Source organism: Ruditapes philippinarum, unplaced genomic scaffold (genome assembly GCF_026571515.1).
Source record: "Ruditapes philippinarum isolate M1 unplaced genomic scaffold, ASM2657151v2 ctg3224_1_1_1_1, whole genome shotgun sequence".
In the NCBI taxonomy this organism is placed as follows: Eukaryota; Metazoa; Mollusca; class Bivalvia; order Venerida; family Veneridae; genus Ruditapes; species Ruditapes philippinarum.
In genome coordinates this window covers 1-26,367 of record NW_026865143.1, presented here as the reverse complement: position 1 = coordinate 26,367, position 26,367 = coordinate 1, and the positions used below count along the sequence as shown (strand labels likewise).

The following is a 26,367-nucleotide window of genomic DNA, read 5'->3' as shown; positions in this document are numbered from 1 at the left end:
AACAATATATTTGCAAAATATAAATATATTACAATACAATTATAACAATTTGCCACGATTCTTGTGATAAATAAAGGTGTTTGACCATGTTTCTATAGTTTTGTAATGAACTAATTTAACAATCTTTTATATTTTCATCATGTAGCCGAGTAGAAATAATGTCTATCATGAATATGTATTTACTTTGAGGTGTATGAAAGGTTTCAGAATTGACACGCCGATAACATTGATATAAACTAGCTGCAGTGATAAAAATAATTTAATATAATTAATTAATGTTATTGTCGGAATATTCCGGAAATGGCTCGGACCGCCTACCTCCTACATTACGGGAATTAGATATATTTTCAAAATGGCTGCGCCCGTTACGCATGGATTTCATTAATATTATTTACCTTATTTTAGGTCGGATATGAGATAGAAAATTGTGATTTTTCGCCAGTGAGAAGTATTCTACTTAATCACTTTGAAATACCGATTGACAATGTCAGATAATTCAGAAATATTGAGTACTTAAAAAGACAACTCTTCTGGGAACTTGAACACAATTCGGACAGACATGGAAAAAGAGAACGCTTCAAATTCCTATGGGGAAAATAGTGCTGACAACGGTGTTGTGCAATTGAGAGGATCACAAAGTGATCAATTACAATGTGATGACTGTAAACCAATGGATGAATCAAAGGAAGTGGTAGTTGAACTAGTAAAACGTGATACTGCATCACAAGAAAACGAGTCGGCGGGTCTGTCATTAAGTGAATATAAAGAAGCTACTATCAGACTTTTAGATGAAGTAACTTCAAACGTTAACACTATACCTGAGACAGATTGTTCAGCCAATACTGAAATTAGAGCTACAGCAACTACAAGTATAGATCTGACAAAATCTGATTCTGTTGATATTGTGACAATTCCATCTGGTTCTAGTGCAGAAAACTCAAGATCACCTCCCATAGGTGATGGAGATGTAACTGTTGATCTCACAAATGAAGGAGAGGATAGTAAAGAATGTGCAATAGAGTCAATTACTTCAATGAGCTCATTGGATGAACATAATTGTGACCAACCAGTTGCAAAGAGGCTTAAGTTGGAAACTGATCATATTTCTATTGACCTCACTGAAGTTAAAGATAACTCAAATGCATCATCAGATGTTGTTATAGTTCCAGAGACTGAAGAAAGTGCTCCTTCAAAAGACACAGACATGGAAAGCTTCCTCAGGTTTATTTATATACCTTTACATATCATTAAAGTTCAAACTAAATAATAATTAATAACAATAATTAATAACTAAATAAATGCCATTTAAATAACTTCTCAGGATAATTTCTTCATATGGGTAATATTTTGCTTAACTTGCACTTAGAGAAGAGAAATAATTTTATCTTATATTTTAGGTTGTCTGCTTTTGAGTTTAAAGGTCCCCCAAGACAGCTGACTGGAGCATGGGAATGTTTCAAAGACTCTGAAAACAAAAACTATCTTCGAGGATGTAAATGGTATGTGTAGAAAGAAAACTTTAGTTTCAATTATGAATTTAGTTTGGACGTTTGGGCTATATGGCCAATGAATAGCATTTGGAAACTAAATCAGGGCACCAAAATGAAAAAGCTTTTGAGATTCGAAATAAAAAATATGGCAATCATTTAGACTTTATGGACCTTTAAATACTCTTTAAAGTGAAGTTAATGTATTAGTAGTATACAACCTGAAGTAAATTCTTGTGTTTATAATAAAGTCAACACTGACAATTACATGTTCAATAGTAACAAATGTTATGATTGTTATTGATATTGTTGATATATTTCAGGGCTCCAGATGGTACATGCATCCTCACAAACAGCAATGACAACAAGCTCAAGCTGTTTAACTTACCAGATGAGCTGTACTACAGTGGTGGAGAAAATAAGATCATAGATGAATTGGTAATTCCATATATAGATGATTAATCTGTGTCTATTAATGTACTTTAATTGGTCAGGGCACTAGACACCTTTTTGGGACAGGTACCCATACCCTATGAAAGGGGAATTTTGCAGTATTTGAAGGCAAAATTCGGAATTATATGTTATTATGTACATGTATTTAGTGTATTTTTTTTTCACACTTACTCATTACAGTATTATTTTCCTACCATTGAAATCAATAGCTAATATATTTTTTAATGAAGACTAACAAATAAAACAAATTACTTTAAGTTATTTTATTTTGAACTTTGGAGGGGATTTGTGTTCTGAAATAGGGGAAAAATACATATGATTTTGAGAGGGGAATGGTACCCATATTCGGCACCAAAAACAACCAAACCAGTGCCCTGTGGGTGCATGTCAAAGATGTTTGACACACTCTTTCTCTTCTACCTTTGATGAGAATGCCTGTTGTTTGCCTTCTGATTAAATTCATACCTGAAGTAATATGGACTGGAAATAAATTTGAAAAAAAATCATGCAACAAGTTGAATTATTAAAAGCAATTATTGATGCTTTTTACATGAATTTTATTACCGCCCTTGGCTGCTATTTTTTTTTGGGGGGGGGGGGGGTATTTTCCCCCAAACCAAATTATATGTAATTTGTATGCTGAGAAAAAATATTTTCATATTGGTGTGATATCAATACTTTTTTTTCATCACACATGCAAAAGAATTGGACAATTCACCTAAAACATGTAGGTTTTTTTTTCATTATTATTATTATTTATTTTCATATTTTGTCATTTATGCTGAATAATGTCTCGCAGGTTGACCCCCACTTTTTTCAAGGGAGGTTATAAACTTTGTCCTATCTGAGAAAAATAACATATGTAATATCACAACTCCCTCCAATGTTTAACAAAAATGTTAAGAAACAATTTTCTAGTCAACAGAACAGTCTTTCCTTATTATTTATAACAGTTATGTATACTTTTTGTTTCCTTTCCTTATATAGAAACCAGTGCTTAATATGAAGGAAGCTGATACTGTGTATGACTTCTGCTGGTACCCACAAATGTCTTCATCGCAGCCAGAAACCGCATGGTAAATTATTGATATCTGTCATTCTCAAGAAATTGTAAATTAACAGTCAATTTGTTGTTTGAAACAAGCCTTTGGCATCAATTTGCTTCAAGAAAGAGGCCTTTAACATTGATCTACCCCTGGAAAGAGGCCTTTAACATTGATCTACCCCAGGAAAGAGGCCTTTAACATTGATCTGCCCCTGGAAAGAGGCCTTTAACATTGATCTGCCCTGGAAAGAGGCCTTTAACATTGATCTACCCCTGGAAAGAGGCCTTTAACATTGATCTACCCCTGGAAAGAGGCCTTTAACATTGATCTACCCCTGGAAAGAGGCCTTTAACATTGATCTACCCCTGGAAAGAGGCCTTTAACATTGATCTACCCCTGGAAAGAGGCCTTTAACATTGATCTGCCCTGGAAAGAGGCCTTTAACATTGATCTACCCCTGGAAAGAGGCCTTTAACATTGATCTGCCCTGGAATGAGGCCTTTAAAATTGATCTGCCCTGAAAAGAGGCCTTTAACATTAATCTACCCCTGGAAAGAGGCCTTTAACATTGATCTACCCCTGGAAAGAGGCCTTTAACATTGATCTACCCCTGGAAAGAGCCTTTCACATTGATCTACCCCTGGAAAGAGCCTTTAACATTGATCTACCCCTGGAAAGAGGCCTTTAACATTGATCTGCCCTGGATAGAGGCCTTTAACATTGATCTGCCCTGGAAAGAGGCCTTTAACATTGATCTACCCCTGGAAAGAGGCCTTTACATTGATCTGCCCTGGAAAGAGGCCTTTAACATTGATCTACCCCTGGAAAGAGGCCTTTAACATTGATCTGCCCTGGGAAAGAGGCCTTTAACATTGATCTACCCCTGGAAAGAGGCCTTTAACATTGATCTGCCCTGGAAAGAGGCCTTTAACATTGATCTGCCCTGGAAAGAGGCCTTTAACATTGATCTACCCCTGGAAAGAGGCCTTTAACATTGATCTACCACTGGAAAGAGGCCTTTAACATTGATCTGCCCTGGAAAGAGGCCTTTAACATTGATCTACCCCTGGAAAGAGGCCTTTAACATTGATCTGCCCCTGGAAAGAGGCCTTTAACATTGATCTGCCCCTGGAAAGAGGCCTTTAACATTGATCTGCCCCTAGAAACAGGCCTTTAACATTGATCTACTGCTGGGGACAGGTTATTATTTATATGATTGTTTGAAATATATACATTGTTAGTTTGATAAAGAACTTGATCACACATTCCTTTGTCATATTTTGAAACAGTCTTTAGTTATGTGACTAACCTATTGTGTTACTAACATTATATTGATTCATTATTCTAACACTATCGGAATTCTTTCTATATAAACAAAGAAGGCCCAAAGCGTGCATTATTCTACAACAATGCACTCGCCGTTCTTATTACCTCCCTGTGTTTTTCACATTGATGGCGTCATTTTGTTTGAAAAATCTGATAAATAAAAAACAATTTTTTGTCGAATTTTGTTGTAAAAACTATCTAGAATGAAAGAAAATGATCTAACTAAGAAAATGAATCTGAACACCAATATCTTTAATTCAGTCGTTAACACTGTACAGACGTTTAAAGTGTTGTTTACATGACTTCACAATGTAGCGCCAAACAGCACATGCAAAACAATCAAATCAAGTACGCTATTTTAAAGTCGCAAACGAGTTAAGTTTTACATTTATTTCACTTTTAATAATTTGTATTTCGCTTGAAAAAATATAGAGTGAAATAAAATAAACAAAAATGTTTTATCAACGTTTTCAAAATTCGTTATTCTCAAAATGTTTCTACACACGGTAGATTTAACGACAGTTTTTATCAACCCACTGGAACAGCCTTTAAAGAACGTTTCTATTGGAAACTCTGAGGCGAAAACAAATTTAACCACAAAACATAAAGTCCAACTTTATAATAATAATTATATTTTTTCTTGACGTGTTAGAATGGAAATAGATATTAATTCTTCGTGCATTATTGTATAATAATGCACGTTTTTCGTTCAAATGCTTTGTAATTATTTCACGAAGGCCTATCGGCCTTCGTGATTATATTACTACGCATTTGAACTCAAGCCGTGCATTATTCTACAACAATGCACTCAGAATTGATATCTATTTCCTAAATAACATACATCATAACATGTATATATATTGTCATTGAAGTATTCGTGATTTGTTTAGACCAAACTTAAACAAACAGTCAATGAGAAAAATTAATTTTAGTACCAGAACAGTCAAACTTATTCATGTAGGATGCTGTATGAAGTTGTGTTTTCAAATGATAGAAGACAGTTTGCCTAAAAAGAAATAATTTTTGCGCGATCAAATATTTGCAAATAATTTCAATTTGCAAAAGTCACAAATATTTCCGCGTCGCAAAATTAACCACTTATACAGTAGTGTAAGACTGATCTTAATCAAATATGATTTATTTGCAGTCTAGCTGTTACTAGTAAAGACACACCTGTTCATCTGTATGATGCCTTCACTGGGGACATTAGATGCAGTTACAGGGCTTATAACCATTTGGTAAGGCAATTTATACATTTACTTTAGTCATCGAATTTAGCACTGGCCCGTTGTCCCATGGCCAGTGAAAATTTGTTCGGGCCAGTGTAAATTTTAATAAAATTTAGTTAAATATTTAGTAGAAAAAGTACAAAACTGGAATTCGGGCCAGTAAATTCAAAATCTTAAATTCAATGACTGTTACTTTACTGTTAAGTTAATAGAAAAGTTATATAATGCTTAACAAATGATGAATTTAAAAATAATTGTTTTGATGAGAAACATTTAGTCACAAATTTGAAACAGAACAAAATTATTAGTTCTATAACCTCAGCAAGGGTACAGGTTAAAGTGTTCAAAGGTATACTGCATATGAAGTTAAGTAATACCATTGTCTACTGGGTAATTATCAGAGAGAGAGAGTGATGTAGGGGTTAAGCATTGCACTCCTAATATGGAGGTTGTATGTTCACATCCCACCATTGGTGGGATTCTCTTTCGACTAGACTTAAACTCTACTTAAACAATCCACACTTGTGCAAGCGACTACTGGCTATGAGGGCCAGGAAGTAGTCAACAGGCATCACTTCATGCACTAAGTCACCTAAATAGGGAAAAAAGCCAACATGCAATATATCAATTTGTTAAATGGGGCTTTCAAATGAAACTTTAACTTTTAAGACAATAGTTTTATTTTTTAATCTATTACATATTGAATTTGTTGTAATTTTGAATCACTCTTCTAGCTAATATTATCATGCATGTATCATGGCTTACACACTGGCCTATCTGTGTAGTTATTTTGTTAGTTTCTTTGTTTATTTGGTTGGTTTCACAGCCTACCAACACAGTTTAGGTTATATGTAACATATGACATCAAAGCAGGAAAGATGATCTTGTCTAACCTTGGGTGTTACAAACTTAAATCAACACCAGGTGTGAAAACCATCTCACCTGCTGGAGCTAAGAGATGGATAAAATCCAGTAATTCAAACCCACTTAATCTCCTCTTACAATCACGCAGGAATAAAGGTGGCGGCAATTCTGATGCTTCAACCCTTAAAATCATAAGGGGAGAATATTATTTTAAGATTTTATAGCTTATACCAGTTAAAGGGCCTATGATTATAAATTTATAATTATCTAAATTGGTCTTGACCCTGTTTAAAACTACATGTACATGTATATAGATTAGTAATAACTTATAATTATGTGACTCTGTGACTTAGTGGTTAAGGTGGTTGACATGAAATCAGTTACTCTCACTGTTGTACATGTATGTTTGAGTTATGTCTGTAATAAATGATGTTTTTTGTATTAAGGATGAAGTGGTAGCAGCACATTGTGTCAAGTTTAGTTCTGATGGTAACAAAATATACTGTGGATTCAACAAGATGATTCGAGTGTTTGATGTTACAAGACCAGGACGAGATTTTGAAAGTAGACCAACATTTGGTATGTTTTTTTTAATTTTCCATTTTAGCATAAAATTATTAGCATTACTTAGCATATAATCTATTTGTTATGCAAATATGTTGCTTTTGGTAACACCAAAATCACGATTTTTAACAGGTGTTCACATTTTAGGCAAACGTTTATACTAGTAGCCAAGTGCTTATAATAAAATAAAGTAAAATGTTTACATTTTGTAATAGGATAAAATTGGATAAAAATGTATAATTGTTACACAAAAGCATTAGGTGTGTACTATATTTGCATATACTAAAGTAAAATTTTTTATCAAGGATGGAAAAAAGTTATTACTAAAAGCTGGATTCTATATCGTCTGAACAACGAAATTTGTACATTGAATATGGAAGGAAGGTAGTTTTACTTGGGCACCTGCTCTTGCCTAAATAGCTATGCAACAAGCTTACAGAAGGTTGGTGGTTCTACTCAGGCATCCGTTTTTGCCTGAAATAATGCACGGTTGGTCACACAAGATCTTCCCACACCAGTGAAGCTGGTAAAGTCACCATAATTATGACCTTTACAGTGTTGGTGTGATGTTGGTGTGATGTAAAACTTAGGGCCCAGTTACACAGACGGTCGGTCCCCAATCGGTCATTTAATTTTAAATTTACTCGCTGCTATGATCGGTTGTCATGCGTGATTTTATTTTAGGTTTTCTGTGTAAACGGCCATCGGTGACAGAAAGCAAACTCAAACGGGAATGGGTCGATGATTGAATGCTGAAATACTTTTGGTTTTTATCATTTGTAAATCGGAGCTAAATCGGGCGTAACGCTGATTAATCGGTGTTTGATAGCTAGTCATCAGTGGTTAAACACTTTCCTTCAGATATGGCCGGTGATTCATATTTGATTATCTTTGTCCGATCGGCGATATCGGTGATTAAGAGCTTGCACATCTCGTGATGTAGGTTGCCATCGGTAATTTTTAAAATATTTTCACCGATCGAGAATTTTAAACGTGTTTAAAAATCTCAATCCGTAATTTTTCACCGACGAAACTTATCTTTCCCCAATAGCAGATGATAGGTGGAAAACAGGTGACCAATAGGTGATATCGGTGATAGATACGTTGTCATCGGTTCACTCCATAATTTGGCTAAAAAAACTACCGATCAATCACCGATAGCTCTGTGTAACTGGGGTGTTAACAATAAAAGAAAATTAAAAAAATTATTTTATTGTTAAAGTGGCTTAAAATGTGTAAGTCTGTTTAGATCTGAAACATAGTTATATATTAATAAAGCTATTCATATACTGAGTATATTGTTTCAGCTAAGGAAGGACAGAGGGGTATTATATCCTGTATTGATAACAGTCCAACAGAGCAAGGCCTGTATGCCGCAGGATCATACTCTAGAAGTAGTAAGTCAGTCTGTATGATAGGTGCTCCACTGAGGGCTAAACATTCTAAAATATATACCCATAAAATTTGATAACCTTGCATACAATGCAGATCAAATATGAAATAGATAATAAAGAAATTTACTCAGAACCTAATTGAAAATTGATGTTTCTGTGTGAGTCTGAGCCTGGTTTTAGTTAAAAGCATTTAAATGCTTCTCATTTGTATGTCTTTTTGCACAATAAAAATGACCAGCATCAAATGGTAAAAACATTTCGTAAAAAAATATTTCCAGTCCTGTCATGTCAAAAAAAAGAAACCGTCAGTGGAGTCCCTTTAATGTCAGTATTTCTAATTTTCCTGAGAAGAATGTTCATAATCGTTATGTTCTTGAATTTGTTTCTTTATTAGCTTTTTTATGCTCCCTTGAAATTTTTTGAATTGAGAATTATTGTCATAGTTCATGATTAGTCCTACCCTTAGGTAAATTACTTTTTCATAAAGCACCATCATTAAATGATGAATATCTTAGATATTTTGTTAATTTTACTGCATCTTAGTAACCTACCTCTGGCTTTGAAAGCAGTGGCCTAGTAGTTAATGTGTATGCCTCTTAACCCAGGGATCCCGAGTTCAGGCCTTACTAGAGTCACAACCATGTTTTCTAATATTACACCAGTACTGGTTAGTTCTGGGAAGTGTACAGTACTTGAAAGTTATCAATATAAGTTGCAAGAACTTTGACAATCAAGCTTAAAGATAAAATAAGTTAAAGTAAACAGTCTACCACTGGCTCAAAATGTGTCAGATTTTTATTGGGACTGTGGTGGTCTATAATTGCTGAAAATGTAAAGCAACATTGAGAAATTCTTAGCAAGAGACTATTTTTGTAAGTAGGTAATTTTATACATTTCTTTTTATTTCTGTTGATCATAGTTGCCCTATACAGTGAGCCAGCAGGATCCATGGTGTGTATGTTTGAAGGTCAACATGGTGGGGTCACTGAGGTCAAGTTCTCTCCAGATGGTACAAAACTCTACAGTGGTGGTAGAAAGGTAAATTGATGGCACAGAAACAATTTCACAGTTACTTTTTCACACACAAAAAATGATATATTGAAAAATTAGGAAAGAAATTGGAATAAGAACTGTAGACTTGTTATATTTTTAGCTCAAGATTATATCTACCAAAACAGCTCTATATTATTTTCCATTTGTGAAATGTTGAAAGAAAATCTAAAAAAATGGACGGTATTAGATTCTTTATAATTAAAGGCAGTTTAATATCACTTTAATACACATTTGTGATGTAAAGAATTAAGCAATAGTGTATGAAATATGGAAAAATAAATATGATGTATGTATTTTATTCTTTGGAAACGACTGTATTTGTATCTGAAAACTTGTGTTGGTCGGCATAAAACCCAACTAAAAATAAAAAAAAGAATTTAAAAATCTGACATTTGAAAAATCTTACAACTTACAAATTTGACTGTATTTTCTTTTTATCTATAAATGTAATATTTATCTCTCGTTTCAGGACAATGAGATTATATGCTGGGATATGAGAAATCCAGGACAAATATTATTCTCTGTACTTAGAACTGTAATTACAAATCAAAGAATTTACTTTGATATTACCAGGTAGGTGAAATGTTTACTTTGTTCCTAGTGTTTAACAAAGTCAATTTAATACAATTTTTTACTTGACTATGGGGAAAAAAATCTGGGATGTTCTACTCATGCTAGTATTCAAAGTTAATTTTGTAAAATATTTTGTATGCAAATTTATATATCTAACCATCAAGTCACATCTTCAGAGGGGGGTTCTGAGGGGGTATGGTTAAGGTCTCAAACTTGAAATCTTTCACATATTGGCGCTGTGTGTTTTCATCTCATTATGGATTTTGGGTTCGTTCATGTGAGTAAACTATTAACCTAGGTAATGGAAGGTTGGTGCCCTATTGAGCCTGAAATAATGAACTGTAAAATTATGTTATATGTTGTAAATGGTTTATTTTACAGTGACAGTAAATATTTGGTGTCTGGATCTCACGATGGCACTGTTCTTATCTGGGATACTACCAGTGCCCCTGTGCAGCTTAACGTACATTCTGACCCGGTTATACAGCCAGTAATGGCATTTGAGGGGCACAGTGATACAGTTAATGGAATTAGGTATGTTGAATAATTTATGTGCAATAAATTTATAATTGTATATACTATTCTATGAAGTAAAAACAAAAATGAGAATCTATTCAGCTTGCATATGATAGTATGTCCACGGTTCTACTTAATTTGCGCCTCTGTGTTTTAAAATAATGCACAGAGTGGTCCCTTAAGACTGCCTTCACCAGTAACCAATTAATCTGGACAAAGTCAATATAAATCGAAAGGTTATACAAAAAAAGTTGTATATAGCAATTCATGCTGGAATAAACTCCTGCTAAACTGTTTTAAACTAAGATATAAAAGACCTCTCAAGAGTGGATATAATAGCTTAAAAATCTGTTTCATTGCTTCTGGAATATATATGTTAAGGTGGCTGACACCTTCAGGTTTTAAGTTGGCTAAGAATTTTAACTTCATTTATTAGGGCAACCGATCCCTCTAGGTTGTAATAGTGCAGTTGCTATACGTGCCCACACAGTTTAGAAATAATACATAGAGGGCTTCCTGTAAAGTAGACAACACCGTACATCTATAACAGAGGGTAAATGCACCTCTTTTCCTGTATTAACATCTGCAGAAGCAGGAAGACTCAGTTTTAAGTTCTAAGCCGTAGCTGACAGGAGAGATTTAATAAGTCTTGAGAGTATCTGTAGATTTTAATGCTCGAAAAATGTCAGTGCTATATTTGCAATAAGTATACATTTAAATTGTTAGTTTAGGGTTGTGTTATCTGTATTTTGTATAAAGAAACCATTGTTTGCGCCATGCTTTGTACAAGTGAGATATCAATTGACAATAATGTTTTGATAATAAAAACACCAGAGCTGTCATTTCTTAGAGCTGTATTTACATTATGCCCCGAGTCGTGCATATTTAAAAAAAGTGCATCAATGCGCATTGTCATGAGAATCTATCACTTAATGCATGTTTCCTCATTATGTTTACCTGTATGCAGTTTTTATGCAAGAATATTGTTTGGAAACACAAAGGAAAAAAATTAATCTCAGGTATACTTTTCTTCTGTTGGAAATTCAATAAGTTGGTCAAGAATCCTATCTTTGTAATTTCAGTTTACATCCTACCTTGCCAGTGATAGCTACAGCCTCTGGACAACGACATTTCCGCTCGTTCAACAACGATGATGATATCATCGAGATCGATGAAACATCGACAAAAATTGACAACAGTTTACGACTCTGGTGGTCATGAGTTTACATCGAAGTTAATTAATAACAAGATAATGGTGGTCATGGGTTTTATTTGAAAGTGAATAATGTAATGGTGTTAGGCTGTCATGAGGTTAAAGATAAAGAGGCTGTTTGTTTCCTTACAGTGAAATATAGGTTATATCTCTCTGAGAAATTATTTTAATATTTTCTAATATCATGTTATACTTGTGAAATATAACTTGATTTGGGCTAAGAATTGCAAACAAAACATGATTTTCAATTTATTTTGGGGTATACTTCCTAATTATTTTTGGATGTCTTTTTTGTTTTAAGTACCCGAGTAGCTCATCTTTGTAAGAAATTTAATTCAAATTTATGTTTAAGGCTTTGGGACTTCGGTGGAGTATTTTTAAAGGGATGTTGCACTGTTGTAAGGGCCATTACTTTATAATCTATAATTATGAATCTGTGCCTTAGTTTTGTGATGTGTATGTACTTGTATTTAAATTTTTAAATTGACTCTATTCTTTCAAAGCTTTAATTTGTGCTCGTGTGTTTATTGTCCCTCCAATGAATATACTCATATCATTTTAGGTCCTTAAAGATATTTAGTATTATCTGTTCTGACTAGACTTCATGTCACTTGTAGTAACTCACTGCTATGAATTTAAACCTTTGCCAGAATATTTAAGGACGTTTTAGGGAGTTTTCATATAGACATATAGGCAAAATTAAAGCTGTTACAATTTCTTTAAACTTGGCATGAAAAAAAAACAAAAAAACTTGGGGGGTCGTCATTCTTACTTCTGAGTTATCTGCCCTTGAATCAGAATTTTAAAGAGGAGTTGTGACCTAGTGGTTCGGATCACTGCTATGAAATTTAACCTTGCCAGAATGTTTAAGGGAAGTAGCGGCCTAGTTGTTTGGGTGTCTGTCTCTCAACCCAGGAATTGTTGGTTAGAGACCATTTTAAGTCACATCCATGTTTCTTTATATGACACCAGTACTGGTTTATTCCAGAAAGCCGACTCTGAGAGGGGTTCGATTAAGCTACAGGCATTTTTCACAGTGAAGCTTAGATAAATTATTTTAAAGCTTATAAATGTATGACTGACTACAAATTGTATGCTAATATATTTTTGTGCCCCCACCTTAGTGGCGGGCATTTAGATTTACCCTTGTCCGTCCGTCCGTCCGTTCACTTTTGTGTCGCATGTAACCCAAAAAGTATTTGACCTAGAGTCATGAAACTTTACAGGAATGTTGATCAGCATGTGTCGTTGTGCACCTGGGTATTTTCATCTGGATATTTTTAGTATTTTCAGAGTTATTGCCCTTGACTTAGTAAAATTTGGCAATTTTCAACTTGTGTCGCATGTAACTCAAAAAGTTTTTGACCTAGAGTCATGAAACTTTACAGGAATGTTGATCAGCATGTGTAGTTGTGCACCTGGGTATTTTCGTCTGGATATATTAAGTATTTTCAGAGTTATTGCCCATGACTTAGTAAAATTTTGCAATTTTCAGCCTTGTGTCGCATGTAACTCAAAAAATATTTGACCTAGAGTCATGAAACTTTACAGAAATGTTGATCAGCATGTGTTTTTGTGCACCTGGGTATTTTCATCTGGATATTTTTAGTATTTTCAGAGTTATTGCCCTTGACTTAGCAAAATTTTGCAATTTTCAACTTGTGTCGCACGTTACTCGAAAAGAATTTTACCTAGAGTCATGAAACTTTACAGGAATGTTGATCAGCATATGTAGTTGTGCACCTGGGTATTTTCATGTGGATATTTTTAGTTTTTTCAGAGTTATTGCCCTCGACTTAGTAAAATTTGGCAATTTTCAACATGTGTCGCACGTAACTCAAAAAGTATTTGACCTAGAGTCATGTTACTTTACAGAAATATTGATCAGCATGTGCAGTTGTGCACCAGGTATTTTTGTCTGGATTTATTTAGTATTTTTAGAGTTATTACCCTTCACTTAGAAATTTTTTGCAATTTTCAACTTGGATTGGACATAGTCATTAAACCTTATGGGCAGGTTGCTCAGCATATTTTAGATTTGCACCTGGGGTTTCGCTTGTGGATTTATCAAATATTTGTAGAGTTATTTCCCTTGATTTAGTAAAAAGATTGACAGAATAGTGGCGCGGTGGGGGCACCTGTGTCCTATGGACACATTTCTAGTTTATACATGTACATGTATTTCCCAGGAATTCACAATCTATCTACATTTGAAATAATAAAATTTCAATATATAATGGCAGTAATTTGCAGGTCTTGCATTTAAATCATATCTAATTTCATAAATGAAATTATGATCTTCATGGCCTTTTTTAAAACACTACCATCATGTTTATGATTTTGGTTAGTTTATAATTGTAATATATAATTAGGTGTGTACATATCCTATTTTGTACGTTCTGTCATAAAATTATATACTCACAAATAATTTTTTTTCCATTGTGAACTCATTTTCATTTTTGACAATTTGATTATGAACATATTATCTAAGTGTGTATATTTTGTAACACTGATGATCTGTATTTTCTGTTGTTTTTTGTTGTTGTTTTTGTTGTTAATGTAAATATATTGTTAGATGATATTTGTTTGTATGTTTCAGCTTATTATTATTATATATTTGTTTATGGACCAAGATTAAGTTAACTTTGTATTCTTGATATATGATTTTCACATCATTCCATTCATAACATGTTGGTTTGTATCTTAATGTTTCACCAGGTATGAAATTATTGGCTCTTACATGGTACTAGTCAGCCTTAGCTAAGGAACTTACTATAGACTTACTGAATTCTCAAATTATAACTTTTTATATTTGGTTTCCTGTTAACAGTTTTTTGAACATAACTTATTGATCATATAGTTGAGCTGTCTGTTGCCTCTTTGTGTTTTGGCAATTTGTACAGTACTGTTGTAGAGCTTTGGTATTTTAAATGGAAGTCAAAATACCACTTTATTTACATTTTGCTGCTTTTGTCATGAATTGTTTTCACAATTTGACACTGTTTTCCTCAGGTGATAAGTATATTACATATTCTTATCAGTTATTACAACATTATAAAACACATGTTTGTACTTTCTACGAAATGAAAAAAAGTTCATTTTTAGGCTTTATGTGCCTTTAATGTGTTTTAGTAAACAATTAAAATCATGAAATTCATCTCACTTCTACGTTTGCTTACCATTTTTAAAAGTTTTTATAAGAATGAAATGTTGAATCTGATCTTACACTTTTAGCTCCACTAATCAAAGGAAAGGGAAAGCTATAATATGTACAAAACCAGGTGTCAAGTCTTTACACTTTGGTTAAGTTTTTGCCACCCAAGCTATCAAAGTGAGGCGGTTGAAACTTCACACACTTATTTGAGAGCATAATAGGAGGTCACTGACCAAGGCCTTTAATTCTTACATAGATTTGCCAAATTATGACATTTTTTTAAACTTTACATTATTCAGACACTTGTTTTACTATCAAGTACTGAGAATAGTTCAGGGCCCTGCCTTACCAACAGCTCTTGTTATTTAAGATGTTATAATTATGACATGTGTTTCACCATATAAAATGTTTTGCATCAGACTTAATTTAATATCATATATATAATAGATCAGTGCCTTTTTTATGGGGATCGAAATATATACCTGTGTTTTAATCAAACTCTGTGTTCATATGAAAAACAACTAGTGTGACAGTGTTCTTGGATTTGTAAATAACTAAATATGTTTAGGGTGGAACTTTTAATAATTGTTGTGTTATGATTTTATGTTTGTGGAATATAATATGTAGAAGATACAAATTATTTTAATAAGTGAAATATCCCATCAATTTAGACTGTGAATTTGAATAATCTTATATATTGGGTAAAAGATGACTGATATATGAATTTAAATCATCTTACATCAGTAATAATTCTTTCAAAATTCCGACAAACTCTTAAAAAGCAATAAAAGGCAAAAAGTTTAAAAAAAAAACAACCAAAGCAAATTTGCCATAATTTATAAGTGTCCCTTTTTAGTGTCCCAGTTAATCAATGTATGAATTTAAAATGTATGTTTGTTTTGCATTTGGACCTCTATGAAGCTCCTTTAAGGTTTTTATGAACAAATATAAGCAATTGAAATTGCCGTTTTAACAAGACTTCTTTACCCCTTATGAATGTACAAATACATTAGTATATTTCTGTGTTTATTTGTCATTTGTCAGTTTTGCATTTAATGTAAGACTTATACTTCAAACATGAGAAATATAATGTCAATAAAATGAGATTTTATAATTATGTAGATTTGTTTTATCTTTGTGTCAATTTAATATTAAATTACAAGCTTTAAGTGTACCACAGACTGTATTTATATGAGACCATGGCTGTAATGAAGACGTAACAGGACTTAATTTATATATACAATTATAGGAGTAAGTCGATAGAAGATCATGAAAATAGTGTAGGGTGCTACGTGACCATCAGTTTGAATCATGTAGTATACTTCTAAGAGTTTGAAATAAATAAAAATATTTATTTGAAAATATCATGCCAATGCGTCTTTTCATTAGAATTTTACAGCCGTCCAAACCAACCCAGTCGAAAGTGAACTTGCTGCCGTGTAGGCAGAACTGAGAAATGAGAAAAAAAAATCTAATTAAAAAACAGTTATACAAGTAATTGACGGGGGAAAACATTGCCTGACAGACAAATTTAATATTCGACTAGCGCCTTAATTTATATATAACTCTCATCCATTCTATATTCACTCGTGCATCAGATAAGGAACTTGTTTAACTAAATTATTATACAACTTTGAAGCATTTTTGTTTACAATTAATTTTTCTAACCACTGTTCATAATTAAGCACATGGCATTGGTGGGGAAGAATTTGTTTTGATGAAATGTCTTAGGCCTTCAGGCTGGATGCATCGTGATTGCATTTTGTACATGTTGTAGCCTATTTTCTTTTGGGCTTCACTGTCTCAGGTTAAGGAATATCAAATGCACGAGACATAGAAATTAATAATTTACTATGGTGGCTGATTTGTGCCATTCGTCTTTCCCGCGATCCCGCCGTTTTATTTCTTAAATCTCGCTCCGCGCCCCCGCGGGACGAAGTTTTATTTATTAAACTTCGCCCCGCGCCCTCGCTTATTAGCGTGTTTTAGCTGCGCCCGCCGTCATTTTAACTTGTTAATTTACGACTTTTCGCTTGGCGGGGTCGCGGGCCGAAAACACGAATGGCACAAATTAGCCACCATAATTTATCACTTATTTCATCAAACGTTAATTCGTCTGCCTTTGGAGCAACATTTCGGGCAAACACTTTAAATGTTCTTACACTCTTTAAATTCGTATTTCATAAAAACAGTTTACTATTTACCATAACCGGTTTGACTACTTTTTGCGAACATTTTCAACGAAATCATTCATCCATGGACGGATTATCGGTTCTACACGTTCTAAAGGTATGAAATCAACTTTCTGCACGAGGAAATCGATTGTTGGTTTTATTTCAATGTAACTATAAAATTGAGTTTGGAACGTTGAAAAATAATAGACATTCTGTAAAACGTAAAATGATTCGCATGCAGTTAGAATCTACAAGAGCCCGCACACGCAATCGGCATGCTTCAGTCAAGTCATTCAGCAAGACAGGTAAGTTTTTGTGATATATTTTTAAATACAGTCAGTCATGTACTAATAATGCCAAGTTAATACCTACTGCTTTATTTATGATATTTGTAATAAGATAAATAATTTGCTTAAAACATAATATTTACTTTCCTTATAATTAGAAAAAGTTAAACAAGCTGAGGGAGGCGTACAGGACATATTGGATATTAACTTTTTAGCTCACCTGTCACAAAGTGACAGGGTGAGCTTTTGTGATCGCTTTTCGTCCGGTGTCCGTCGTCCGTCCGTCGTCCGTAAACTTTTACTTTAAATGACATCTCATAAACCACTAGACCAATTTCATCCAAACTTCACAGGAATGTTCCTTTGGTGGTCACCTTTAAAAATTGTTCAAAGAATTTAATTCCATGCAGAACTCTGGTTGCCATGGCAACCGAAAGAAAAAACTTTAAATATCTTATTTTAAAAAACCCTAAGAGCTAGAGCTTAGATATTTGGCATGAAACGTCTTCTAGTGAGTGTCTACCAACTTTGTTCAAATAAAAGCCCTAGGGTCAAAATTGGCCCCGCCCCAGGGGGTCATTGATTTTCCCTATATGCATATAGTATAAACCTAAAAAATCTTCTTTTAAAGAACTCAAAGAGCTAGAGCTAAGATATTTAGCATGAAACATGTTGTAATGGGTGTCTACCAAGTTTGTTCAAATAAAAGCCCTGGGGTCAAAATTGGCCCTTCCCCGGGGGTCATTGATTTTCCTTATATGTGTATAGCAAAAACTTAAAAAATCTTCTTTGAAAAAACCCAAATAGCTAGTGTTTAGATATTAAGCATGAAACATCTTCTAGTGAGTGTCTACAAAGTTTGTTCAAATTAAAGACCTGGGGTCAAAATTGGCCCCGCCCCGGGGGTCATTGAATTTCCTTATATGTGTATAGCAAAAACTTGAAATCTTCTTTGAAAAACCCAAATAGCTAGAGTTTAGATATTAAGCATGAAACATCTTCTAGTAAGTGTCTACAAAGTTTGTTCAAATAAAAGCCCTGGGGTCAAAACTGGCCCCACCCCAGGGGTGTCATTGTTTTTAACTATATGTGTATAGTAAAAACTTTAAAAAAATCTTCTTTTAAAAAGCCCAATGAGCTAGAGCTTAGATGTTTAGCATGAAACATCTTCTTATGGGTGTCTACCAAGTTTGTTCAAATAAAAGCCCTGGGGTCAAAATTGGCCCCACCCCAGGGGGTCATTGATTTTCCCTATATGCATATAGTAAAAACTTAAAAAATCTTCTTTTAAAGAACTCAAATAGCTAGAGCTAAGATATTTAACATCAAACATGCTCTAATAGGTGTCTACCAAGTTTGTTCAAATAAAAGCCCTGGGGTCAAAATTGGCCCCGCCCCGGGGGTCATTGATTTTCCTTATATGTGTATAGCAAAAACTTAAAATCTTCTTTGAAAAACCCAAATAGCTAGAGTTTAGATATTAAGCATGAAACATCTTCTAGTAAGTGTCTACAAAGTTTGTTCAAATAAAAGCCCTGGGGTCAAAACTGGCCCCACCCCAGGGGTGTCATTGTTTTTAACTATATGTGTATAGTAAAAGCTTAAAAAAAATATTCTTTTAAAAAGCCCAATGAGCTAGAGCTTAGATGTTTAGCATGAAACATCTTCTTATGGGTGTGTGTGTGGAGGGGGGGGGGGGGCTATATACAGGTGAGCGACCTCATGGCCATCATGGCCCTCTTGTCAACTGATAATATTATGATTTAGGCTACTTATTCTGTGATAAATGCTGTGATAAAACAATCATTTTACATCGTTGTGTTGTGAATTTGCGATTTATTCTCTGTTATACTCGTGGTTTATTTGTGTTAAATTTTATACTTTTTTTTCATTGTCTACACTACTTTTCACAGTACGTATATGTGGTGTTCATAAATTTATCATGCAACTGCTATGGTAACTGGCCGATTACACTTGCATGATAATTAAAAAATTAAGCCCCGCCTATTTTAACGGACTTGTTTCAATAGCTTATTTTCTCATTTTTATCAGCCTTTGAATAAACATTTTATCTCATACCCTGACAAGTCTCCAATGAATATGGGATATTTATTATTTTTATTTCAATTACAAACAAATTAGATAGCTCGAATAGTTTTAAGCACCAACTTAATGAAGTGACGTCATAATGTATTCGCAAATGACATCATCGATGTACGTCATATTATACAGTATTGAAAAATAACAGACGATTTTCTTGGAGAACTTGTATCTAAATGTTAATTTTGTGCCAGATTGTTTACTTTTGAATTTGACATGTCAAGGAAAAAAGTGCAGTAAACTCTTTCAGTTTGTCATTGTGTGATTGATAGGTTTTTTTTGATCGATGTTTAAAGGTAATAATCTTATTTTATTTTAATCTGTTGTACAGTGCTCTCCATAAGTACTAAAGTAGCCAGTGGCCAAATAAAAGTAACCGGTGAAAGTTGTTTCAATTATACGCGAGCCGCGAAGCGGCGAGGAGGGGGAGAGTGCGGGAGGGGTTTCCCCTCCCGCTGGGGGGGGTACGGGGGGCCTCCCCCGGAAAATTTTGCTTTTAAAGATGCTAAATCGTGCATTTTGGTGCATTCTGGTACATTTTTTAGGTACTGTCTGACCTGGTTTTTTTATTGGGAAGGTTTGCTCAGACACTGAAATTGAACAGAAAAATCAAATTTTAACTCAGTTTAATGAACATTTTATAGTTAACAACTAAAAACAATCATCAGAGCCTGATTCAAGGCCGGAATCTGAGTCATCCATGGCTAATGCATGAAGGGCATTTTGATAGTCATCTGCTTCAGATACAGCTTTCTGTGTCTCAACCTCAACATTGCATTCAACGTCTTGAGAGGGTTGTGGTAGCAGGTCTGTTAAAAGAAATACATGTAATATAAGTTTCCATACAGCAGCATATTGACTTTATATAAAAATATCAAAAATACAGGAATTGAGTAAAGTTGAAATAAGACCAGGCTGCTTAGATTTAAAATATTATTTATTTTACTATGCATTAATTTAATACCATTCTCTTATTTTACATATTAAAGATCAAGCAAATTAATTAATACCTGCTTGCACTCCACAGTCAACTGTAAGCACAGGAGTTACATGATGAAGGCTCTGTGTATGGTCAGAACCACCCACAGGAGGCATTGTCTTCAGTGGTGGCAGATTTCTGATGTGAGTTTTTCGCCAAATTTGAGTGGCTTCCATCAACAGTGAATGACATTCGTCAGATTTCTGGGATGGACCGTTCAGTGTAATATGTAGCAAGCTAGACAACATGTCATTTTTCATGGAGCTACGTAGCCGACTCTTAACTCTTTTCACAGCACTGGCCCCACGCTCAACAACAGCATTTGACAACGGCTGTGTAAGGCAAATCTGTGCCAACTGAACCATATTACTAAATCCAACCTTGAACACTGCTTGCTCCTTCACAATCTTCTTCATGACATAGTGTGCAGGTGAGATATCTTCTCCTTTAATGACAGCCTGGGGTATTTTCCACTCTTCCATGTGAAATTTAAAATTCTGCCACTCAGCAAAGGCTTCTTCAGGATGAATGTTAAATTTATTGCAGAGTATTTTAATTTCTTGCTGGCCATGCTCAGCAAATGTTGCATCAGCCTTTGCAGGTAATGTTGTTGGGTCAAAGATTGAAAATGCTTGTAAAACAGGACATGCCTCACTGAATCTACGATCGATGCTGTGTGATAATGCTTGTACATAGTTCATTTGTAGATTAGATAGGAACTTTCTTGTTGGGTCAATACTGGATAGTTCTATTTCGAGTTCAGCATAGGCACCACCAGGTTTTATTTGCTGCTCAAGTTCATCAACAACATTGAAATTATCTCTGATGTTTTGAAGAGCTGATTTGGTACATGACAAAGCTGGTTTTATTGAAGTGTAGCATGTATGATCCTTCTGGAATAGCTTGCTGAGAGCATTAAGGTGAGGCAATATTGAGTTTAAAAGTAACATTACACCTACAAATTTCGCATTGTTCATGCGTTTCAGTAAGCCATGTGCTGTGGCATCAGATTCACTGAAGCTTTTAAGTGTCATCATTAAAGCAACATAGTTCTTGCAAACACTTGCAATGCTTTGGCCAGTTGACAACCACCTTGTTCTACAGGCTTTCTGAATTCTAACAGCAAGCTTTGTCCTGATTTTCTCCTGCTTCTCGGGGTTACTTTCCAGGTTGATTTTATGTAGACTTTTACACACTTTGACAAAGGCAGCACAACGTTTGGGATATTCTAGCCATTTCCATAACTGGTACAATATTTGTTCTACTTGAGAAATGTATTTCACATCATCATTTGCATCACCACATGCTAAGGCTAGGCGATGGCTGATACAGTGGGACCTAAGCATGTTTGGAGCAAGTGCCTGAAGCCTTGACCCAACTCCATTTTTTTGGAGTTCCTCCTAAATTACGTACCGTTTGTAGCATACACAGATATTTCTGTACCCCCTCCCCCACACACACCCTCCCCCGCACACATATTTTCAATATATATTTTCAATATTACATTTCAATTATGAATTTAATTAGTGACGGGCGGGGGCCGGGTGGTAACCAGTATTGAGGGTAACCAGCTTTTGTATGTGGAAGATATTTAAACTGTCCTTTGCTGCACTGCGAGTTACTCGCAAATCAAACAGTTTAAGCGAGGAAGCCCAAGTTCAAAAGGAATACCTATTAGGCCCTAATATGCACTATTGAAATTGCTTAGGTAATTTTCCTATAACGGACAGTTTCGCTTCATTTTCGGTACTGATATTTAGAAGCTCACTAGGACACGCTCGAGCGTGCGATCGCCAAAGCAATACGTTCACTGCAAAGCTATGAATATTTGCCTCACGGTAATATGTGCCACTACGCATGGCTGGCTGCTTTAAAGTCGGGAAATGCACATTTCTAAAAGTCATTCGTCGTTCATTTTTTGTCTTAATATAGATGCTAGATCTTATCCTAATTTGTGCAATTAATTCGTGTTTTTTTACAAACAAACATGGTTGCAATGACAACTGTATGCTTACTATATTATATGAGCCGCGCCATGACAAAACCAACATAGTGCGTTTGCGACCAGCATAGATCCAGACCAGCCTGCGCATTCGCGCAGTCTAATGAGGATCCATGCTGTTCGCTTACAAACCCTATTACAAGTAGAGAAACTGATAGCGAACAACATGGATCCTGATCAGACTGCACGGATGCGCAGGCTGGTCTGGATCCATGCTGGTCGCAAACCCATTATGTTGGTTTTGTCATGGCGCGGCTCATATATACCTACTATATTATATATACCTGAATAAATGATAATGAAAAATGAATAATGCATACAAACGATTTAAAGGCTAACGATGTTGATAGTTATAATCAAAATTCCGTTGATGGTCGGCCATTTTGTCAAAACCGAAAGTACAAAACATACATCGTACTTTTTCGCTCTCCTGGTTTCCTACGACTACGTGCGAGGAACAGTAGACAACGGTAACCATCAATTTATTGGTTACTGTTGTCTATTGTTCAGCGAACGTAGTCATAGTAAATGTTATTTATAGTATATAGTGTGGAGTAATGTCATTATAAATGCCTTATATTCGCTTCTAAACAAGTGTCTGTGGGCCTATCGGCCTTCGTGATTATATTACTACGCATTTTAACTCAAACCGTGCATTATTCTACAACAATGCACTCAGAATTGATATCTATTTCCTAAACAATCTACTTATAATAGCGTATTTTGAGGAAATGGGTATTTTTTGTTCAAAGAAATAATTCTTGAAAAAAAATTCCTCTGCCCCCGAAACTTAGAATTTGTAAATGGCGGCCATTTTTCTTTCGACTCGAGAGTATTTTCATTGATAATAGATACAACCAGTGCTCTCCATAAGCCCCGGCGGTCGGCGAAATCGCCGACTACTGCACAGTCTACCGCCGGCTACTTTTGCCAAACCATAAAATAAAAAATCCCCCAAAAATATCCTTCGTAGTTTTCTTTTTTTACTGGTGGTTCGCCGAATCGTAAACAAAAACAATATGTGGAATCCCAAGCATGTTATGCGCATACGGTTAGCGCATCTATTTTATCGTCCTATTATATTGGCGCGCACTGATCAGATTTTTTTTACTGTTTCCGTCTCGTTTCGGGATTAACAATCGGAACCAATGCGGTAACAGAAAACGACTCGTCTCTTTCCGTAAGTTTACGTTATCCAATGATATTTCGTAAATTGTATGTCACGGATACGCATGCCGTAACGGGTGGGGGAATTAAGGTCAAAACTGTCAAAATGTCAGGCCCTCCGAAGAAGAAAATAAAGACAATCGGAGGACAACAAACGCTTCATACGCTTTGGAGAAAAGAACAGGGTACTTTGATGACCTTTTTTCTAGGTTTACATCATTTGTTGACAAAGTAAAAGCGTAATTGAATACATTTTTTAATGTCAGTTTGACCTACGAGGCTACGTCATTGAATGTTCGGTACGAGCGAAATTTAAATTGTTACTACGTTTTTCTATATAATTTTAATTGATTTGAACATGATTTGATATCTATTTCACGAATAAAAATATCTTTATGCCTGTTGGTTTCTTGTTTAAAATCTATGCATGACTACAGTATAGTATGGAAAATACAGGTAGATCTCTACAACTATATATAGGCTTTAATATAAAAATTAAAATATGAAATATTTCTTTCAAAACTTAGTGCCATCCTTTTTTTCATAATATTGTAGAATTTTTATTTTTGCAAAATAAAGTATTAGATCATTTTTAAAATATTTGAACAATCCTTTCAATACATTAAATAATATGCTAGAATTAACACAAAAAGATATAGACCCTATATATAATGTATAGAATTAATCTTATTAAAATATCACAGTCATGTAAAAGATCCAAAGTCATAACAGATCACTAAAAGAATTATAATATTAGAAAATATATATTCAAAAAGAATAAATATAGTTATATCACCAATATCACAGTAGAGAGCTAATATCACAGTTTTGCAAGGAAAAAAGATGTAAACTTCATACTGGTGTGCAAAAATCAAAAACAAAAGAAAAAAATTAAAACAAATTAAACACATACCAAACAATTTCACAATTTTAATAAATGTATCAAATATGGCATTATAGCACAAAAAACTTTGTTCATTTTAGAATCTGACCTAAGCCACAGTGATGATACTCAGGAAAATGTAGAACCACCTGCCCAGGTTGAAAAGATAAATTTTGTTCCACATCAGCAACTTGCTCAGATTTCAGAAACTGACAAAAACAATAACAAGTCTGAATCACATGCCTCTGACCCTGTGAAAATCTGTATAAGTAATAAAAATGAATTAAGTAAAGCTGAAGCTGTTGAGCTATTGAAGGAACACTTTGAGGATTCTTTGAGTGATTGCAAACTCCATAGTTTTTATACCTGTTCAGGTGTGTGCAGTGAACTTTCTGAAATTGAGCTAAAAAGAATACGTAGTGAAAAGGCACCAAAGTGTACTGGCCAAGAAAAAAAGAAAAAAGGAAGTGATATTTTTCGCCATGCATGGCTCACTGATAGAAAAACTTCTTACAGTGATGATACAGGTATCTGGTGGCTGGTGTATGTCGAAGGAAAAGGCATGTTCTGTCTACTGTGTAAGACTCATAATACATCCAATAAGTTCAATAAACAGAACACATTCAATATCACACCATCAAACAACTTTAAACATAGTGCCATTTTGGATCATCAACGCTCCACGGGTCATAATAGTACTTACTTATGTGAGCTTGAGCGGCGTAACTCATGCCTTGTATCAATGCACAGGGAAGCAAAAGAGAGCAAAGACTTAGTGACATTTAATGCCTTTTTAGCAAGTTACTGGTTAGGGAAGGAAGAAGTATCTAACAAAAAATTGTTGTCGCTGATTGAGTTACAGAAACAGATTGGAGTTGAGGCAATGAATCATTTTAAGAACACTAGTGAACGTAGTCAAAAAGACATGAGGCTTCTTGTTGGACAAATGATTAAAACTAAGTTGGTTGAAAATGTTAAAACAGCAAAGTGGTTTAGCCTACTCGTTGACGAGGTTACCGACTGTTCTTCTATGGAACAATTGCTGATTTACGTTGGCTATGTTGATGCACAGGGAGATTCACACTTTCAATTCCTGGACTGCAAAGATGTGCTTGAGAACTCTCACAGTGCTAATGCAGCAACAATCACTGAGGTTATTGTTCAAGAATTGAGTTCCTGCCATTTAAGCACAGACAATCTGTGTGGGTTTGGCTCAGACGGAGCAAGTGTTATGACAGGGCCAAAAAATGGAGTTGGAGTTTTTGAGTTTTGAGTTAAAATGGAGTTTTTTTTAACATAATGTTCTCGTTTCTTTCCCCGGTCCAAACTTGAGAAATAAATATTAGAATATGATTATATGGAGATGACGAAAATAGACGCAGGTCTATTGTACTTAATATAAATAAGAACGCTAAGAACGCAAAGAGGACTATTTCATGAAAAATATGCCCCTTTTAAAACCAAGTAAATGGTTATACAAAAAGTGTTCAGTATATACACCCCCTACGCCCCATCCTACTAGTGAAATATATGTTTTACGCGGTGTAACAGTGTTCCGGTTAGCAGTACATTTCTAAACAGAAAAAAGGGAGATTATCCGCGTAACAATCTCACGGTTAGTGATATATGACCATTTAGCGTGTGCATTATATTGTCCAAGTAAACACATATTCTGCTATTCTTGTCATGTTCTTATTTGTACCGTCCTAATTTATTAACTGAGTCAAAAACACGACTAAAGAGACTGCCGCCCCCGCTCGAATGGCTTAAATGTGAAACAAGGCATAGTCATCGGAGGGATGTAATAGCTGCTTTAATTTCTGACAACGGTGAACGGGAGATAAATCGGTTTTCTTGCAGCGACTTGTGTCCGCTCTTAAAGGCACAACATGCCTCAGGAATC

General features: G+C 34.6%; 3 protein-coding genes across 3 annotated transcripts; 2 read left to right on the top strand and 1 right to left on the bottom strand.

Moving 5' to 3' along the window:
* Positions 1-339: 339 nt before the first annotated feature.
* On the top strand, positions 340-12,821 carry LOC132727987 (telomerase Cajal body protein 1-like). The gene is made up of 11 exons (XM_060713588.1): positions 340-1,221; positions 1,398-1,499; positions 1,811-1,925; positions 2,928-3,016; positions 5,460-5,550; positions 6,852-6,984; positions 8,277-8,366; positions 9,283-9,401; positions 9,886-9,989; positions 10,371-10,523; positions 11,588-12,821. The coding sequence occupies exons 1-11, from the start codon at positions 560-562 to the stop codon at positions 11,724-11,726; spliced, it is 1,797 nt and encodes a 598-aa protein (XP_060569571.1). The 5' UTR covers positions 340-559; the 3' UTR covers positions 11,727-12,821.
* Positions 12,822-20,042: 7,221 nt separating this feature from the next.
* On the bottom strand, positions 20,043-21,795 carry LOC132727991 (uncharacterized). Its single transcript, XM_060713593.1, has 2 exons — positions 20,444-21,795; positions 20,043-20,242 (listed from the first exon to the last, which is right to left on the bottom strand). The coding sequence occupies exons 1-2, from the start codon at positions 21,756-21,758 to the stop codon at positions 20,085-20,087; spliced, it is 1,473 nt and encodes a 490-aa protein (XP_060569576.1). The 5' UTR covers positions 21,759-21,795; the 3' UTR covers positions 20,043-20,084.
* A 1,476-nt stretch (positions 21,796-23,271) lies between these two features.
* On the top strand, positions 23,272-25,721 carry LOC132727985 (zinc finger MYM-type protein 6-like; the record flags this gene model as incomplete). The annotated part of the gene is given in 1 exon segment (XM_060713586.1): positions 23,272-25,721. A coding segment is annotated over 1 exon segment (695 nt), but the record flags the coding sequence as incomplete, so codon positions are not given.
* Between the last annotated feature and the right edge of the window lie 646 nt (positions 25,722-26,367).